The sequence below is a fragment of the Echinops telfairi genome, unplaced genomic scaffold (assembly GCF_000313985.2).
Source record: "Echinops telfairi isolate 266 unplaced genomic scaffold, ASM31398v2 ScPeMD7_60;HRSCAF=208, whole genome shotgun sequence".
NCBI lineage: Eukaryota > Metazoa > Chordata > Mammalia > Afrosoricida > Tenrecidae > Echinops > Echinops telfairi.
The window spans coordinates 41,746,111-41,751,193 of record NW_022103958.1 but is presented as its reverse complement, the minus strand read 5'-3'; the positions used below and the strand labels follow the sequence as shown (position 1 = coordinate 41,751,193).

General features: G+C 46.5%; 1 protein-coding gene across 2 annotated transcripts in view; it reads right to left on the bottom strand.

Moving 5' to 3' along the window:
• Nucleotides 1–5,083, bottom strand: part of IRAG1 (inositol 1,4,5-triphosphate receptor associated 1) — a 133,200-nt gene that overhangs the window by 38,068 nt on the left and 90,049 nt on the right. For both annotated transcript variants that reach the window (XM_045291055.1, XM_045291056.1), the window contains one exon: nucleotides 2,419–2,542. In XM_045291055.1, the coding sequence (XP_045146990.1) occupies nucleotides 2,419–2,542 (124 nt within the window). The remainder of the gene's footprint in view (nucleotides 1–2,418; nucleotides 2,543–5,083) is intronic.

Genomic DNA, 5,083 nt, shown 5'->3' with positions numbered 1-5,083 from the left:
TGGGCAGGGCGGGTTGGGAGGGGTCCTGCCCACGTCATAAGACTTGGCAACAGAGGCTGCCATCAAGAAGACTCAGGAAACCCAGCTTCCTTCCTCTGACAGGTGTAGAGGGACCCTGGGAGCAAAGGGAAGGGTCAGGCAGCTCTGCAAGGGGCGGGTTCTCACCCCTGTGAGAACCTTCCTGTCAGGATGAGGCCACTGAACCCTGGGGCCAGCCAGTCAGCAGAGGACAGGCCATGGGATAAACCAGCACAAACACGTCCGAGGGCTGTAATTCTCCCCATGACTCTCCCTGCCAGACTCTTTGCAGGGGAACATCACCTTAACTGCCATTTAGACATCCGCGTGCTGTTTGAATGGTTGATCAACACCAGCCGAGTTTGCCTCGGACTCCTGGGTTTGTTTGGAGGTGATGCACAGCGCACCTGCTTCCCTAAATTATTAACCAGGCTTCTTTTTTTCTGAAGTTGATGATTCATTACTTTGTTTTTTGCTACAGAATATAAAAACCACTGCCATAGGGTCAACTCCAACTCACAGCGACCCTGGATGGGATTTCTAAGGCTATGAATCTTAATAGGAACAGGTAGTCCTCTTTCTCCGGCAGAGCCACTTCCCCAACAGCACCACCAGGACGCCCTGCCATAGAACTTAAGGGTTGCTTTGTTTGGTTCTGATGTAGGAAGCCCCAAGGACTCAGGGAGATGGGATTTAGGGCATGGCTGACTGAGACCTCTCCCTTAAAAACTGGCTTAGGCCAGTAGGGGCAGCGGGGCAGAGCCGTGGACTCCAGAAAGACAGAGGTCTAGCAAGTTTTGTACAAAGAAACTATTCTGGGTGGTCATACTTGTCTCAGGATTCAAATTCCTTTAATAGAATAAAATCCAGACCCTCCATGAGCCAGCCCTGCTTCACAGCATCTTCAAATAAAGTCCAAGAAGATGGAACTGAGGGCATTTAACTGGCTGGCGAAGTCCCCTCTAATTGGACAAATCATCTTCAACTTAATTGCACAACAAGCAGCCAAGCACGCTCCGAACAAGCCCCGCTCTTGCAGACTACAGAGCTCCCACCGTAGCTGGGTGTTGTTACAGGCCCCTAGTAAGACCGGAAAGTGCATTACATCTGGGAACAGCGTGATCTGAGTTCAACTTCTGTCTGTCTTTCTTCAGCAAGTTGCTTCATCCCTCTGAACCTTCAGTAAGGACAAAGTGAAAGACAACAGAATTTTTCTTTTCAGAAACCCACAGCTGCTATGCGTGCTCTGTAACCTGCAGCTCTCGTGCATGCCTCCCCTTGGGTTCCCTGCCTCTGGACACCCCTCTCTGCCTTTCCTCACGTGCGCCCACCCAGCCCACACCCTCTCCCCGCTGGGGTGCTGCCTGCGCCTCCTGTGTTTCTCACTATCTCCTGATGTTCACTTTATTGCTCGGTCCCTCCTAGTATTGCCTGGTGACTCTAAGTTAGATTACGGTGTGGAATATGCACAGACCACAACCACTGGGCAAAATCTGCTCCTTCATATTTACCCCCAAAACCTGGGAGCTCTGTCCTGCCTGACTTGTCCTATCCATAGCATTCCCCACTCAGTCTTGAGCTTGTGAGACTTGGCTATAGGTCTCACCGGCACTTTCCTGCTCTGGCCCTATTGTTTAGCGGGCTCCTCTCTTTTCCTTTATATTCCAAATGGTTCGCTTTTCAGTGCAGGGATCCAGGCCTGTTAGTGCTGCCACTGTCTAAGGGCCATTGCTCACCCTGACCCATTGAGCCCACTCAAGCCCCACCCCGTGACTGCAGGATTATGACCCCTGTAGCGCACAGGAGGATGTGCAGGCTTAAAAACAAGGCCACTTTCCCCTCGTGTGTGGAAAAAACCTGGCAGGGATTCCATGCAACCCTCTTCCATGTGGTCTCCAGTGTTCTATCTCTCCAGCTATGCAGACACCTGGCCATGGGCCTGAGAACTCTGTTTTAGATCACAGTGCAGAAGCAACCACGGCTCCTCTATGTGGTCCCCACGGCTCTGTATCTCTCTCTTTGTAGATAACTGACCGAAGGGCTCCCAGATACAGGAAAAGGGCACACCTGGAATTGAAATCTGTCATAAACATTCACCAAAAACTCAATTAAAAAGAAAGAAATCTCCATTTCCTGGCCCAAAGCCCACCATCCTTTCCTGCCATGGCTCTCCAAGGACCTTTGTGTCCATCTACATGTCCTGCCTGCTCTTTGAGTTGAACTATCCCACCTGGATTTTCATTATTCTTTTTGCTTTGGGTGAATTAGCTCTTTCAGGATCGCTAGACAGTGGCCCTTCTGGGGTCAGGGACCCAGGCTCATGCTGCTCAGTGTCCTACCTGGACTGTATCACAGGGACCACCCACTACAGGCTCCACTGCAGCCCACACCTGGTTTTACCTTCCAGGGAGAGATTTGTGGACCCTCAGTTTGCGCAGCAGCACGTCAGAAATATTGGGCATGACATCCAAGCCACTCTTGGACTCTTCCTCCTCACCAGCAGGGGAGAGTTCAGAAGGAGGCCCTGGGGGAGGGGGAAAAAAGCTTCCTTATAATAGGTATATTTGGAATCACAGGAGTACAGTAGGGTAAGGAAGAACTCTAACATTTATAAACGCCTACTTATATGCCAGGGGCTTTGTAATGGTTACCTTAGTTTAACCTTCACAATGACCCAAAGAAGTAAAACTTAATCGTTCCATTTCACAGCCAGGTAAACCAAGGTCAAGAAAGATCCATCCAGTTACCCAAAGTCACAGACCCAGTAAATGGCACAGCCAGACTTCAAGCCAAGCTCTGCCTGGCCCCCAAGTCAGTGTCCTTTCCATTGCCCCCCACAGTAGCAAGTAGGGTCTTGTGTCTGGGGTCAGATGCTGGTTTCTGACACATGGAAGTACACTGACTCACTGCTTGGCTACCATGCTTGGGAAAATCCCACTCTTTGGCAGGCTTCTCAGGGGAGCTGTTCTCTAGTTATTCTTCTGCAAATGAATTTTAAAATTTTCATCTTCTGGAAAAACATCAGACCTTAAATTGTGAACACCCAAATTCTCTAAGACTAAGAAGGGCAGTGAGAGCCCCCAAATCCAACTGCAGAGTATCTAATTAGACTCAGTCTCTGGCAGATGCCCTCTGCCCACAGGCGAGGGACTGGACCAGCTTTCCTATTAGACAGAGATGACTGTGAACTTGATGATGGTGGTTCCAACTGTGGCATCATATGATATTGGGCCAGTCGACCTCCCTCTTGACCCAATCTAAATTTGCTCTAGGCTTAAATATTTCTCATTTGTTGTGCAACAGAAATTTTCTCTTTGGCTTTTAAAATATTGTTGGTGGTCTTTTCTTTCTTACACTTTATTTTTATCTTTATAGTATTATTACCTTCCTCTTTCTGCTTCATTTTTTAAATTGTTTGTGTTAGTTCTCCCACTTTATGAAACAAAGAAGGAATGGATGAATAGACAAAAACCAATGCAATGGTTTATCGGGGACGGGTTGGGGAGGGTCAGGGGAATGGGGGAGCTAACAATGAATGCAGGAGCAGGAGGGAGCACTAGAACTGATTGTGATGATATATTTACAACTCTTTCTACAAGTGACTGAACAATGTAAGTATATTTTTATATCAGGAAAACTACTGAAAAAAGAGACTCCACAGTTGACCGGTGGCTCCCATGGGTGAAGGAGGAAGAGTGTGTGCTTAGGGAGCATTGAGTTTAATTTAATGGCTGGGATAATTTAGAAAAGGATACCAACAATGGTTGTATAACAGAGTACTATCAATGGCACTGGAATATATATATAGAAGGTGCGGAATTGGAGAATGTGTATTGAGTATATTTTTGCCACCGTTAAAATAAATAATAATGATACTAATAATGGATACAATGAAAAAGAAAATGTGCTAAAATTGACTGTGGTAATGACTTTACAACTCTTCTTGATATGACTGGACTGTTGAATTGTATGATAGCTAGAAGTGCCAATAAAACTGTAATATATAAAAAAATTTAAAAACTATATATAATATATAAAATAAAGTTTTCCCTTCTAAGCATTACCTAGAAATCAGCATCTGATTCCATACCCCCATAGATAAGAGTTAGAAACCAGTATTTTCTAGGACAAAGCTAAGACCATGGGGCCTTGTATAGATCTCAGAAATACAGTTGGCTCCACCAGAACCAATGCTTGTTTTTCTCTCCTAAAGCTTCCCAGGTCTGTGCTTTGATGATAGCAAGAACAAATCAGGTAGCTCTTCCCAAATCTTTCTCCCGCTTAAAGACAGGAGCCTTCCCGGCTCCAGCCCAATTTCCCCAGCTGCCCACTGTGGTCCACTGGGGGCCCTGGCTTTCAGGCCCCTCCCCTCCCTGCATGGCTGTTCTTGTCCAGCTGCAGTCTGACATACTGGACACACAGGAGAATGTCCATGGCGTCAGCATTTACTATTTATGCCACATATCCTTGCTATGCCTTATCAACTCGCAGTACATTTAGGGTTAAACAGAGCCCTGAAATCTCTAATGTGAACCTCATTCTGTACTATCGGGGTTCTCATTTGCATGCAGGACTTTATATTTATCCATGTTTGGGGGGTTTGGGCCCAGCAGCTTTCTGATCTCCATCCTTTCCCAGGGTTGCAGGCCACACTAGCGAGCAAGCCGATAGGCCTGGTTGTGGTAGTCCTCTAAAGGGAGTCAAGGCTGGGAGGCATGCGAGCGGAAGCCTCAAGGGGAGACCACGCCGAGGAGAGGAGGGATAGTTTGACTCAAGGTAAAGAAACTTTAAATAATGTCAAGTTTTCAATAGCAGGATGGTATTCTTAAGTTTCCTCTTAACCAAGGTATTCAAGCAAAGGCTGGAGGGCCTATCTATGAGAGACAGGGCACTCAGGAATCCTTTTTAATATGAGATTTACACTGGATATTCTCTTAGCATCTGTCAGCTCTTGACTTCTGTCTCCAGGATCTGATGTTTCTTTTTTTTTTTTTAAAGGGGATCATACAACTCTTATCACAATCCATACATACATCAATTGTATAAAGCACATTTGTACATTCAT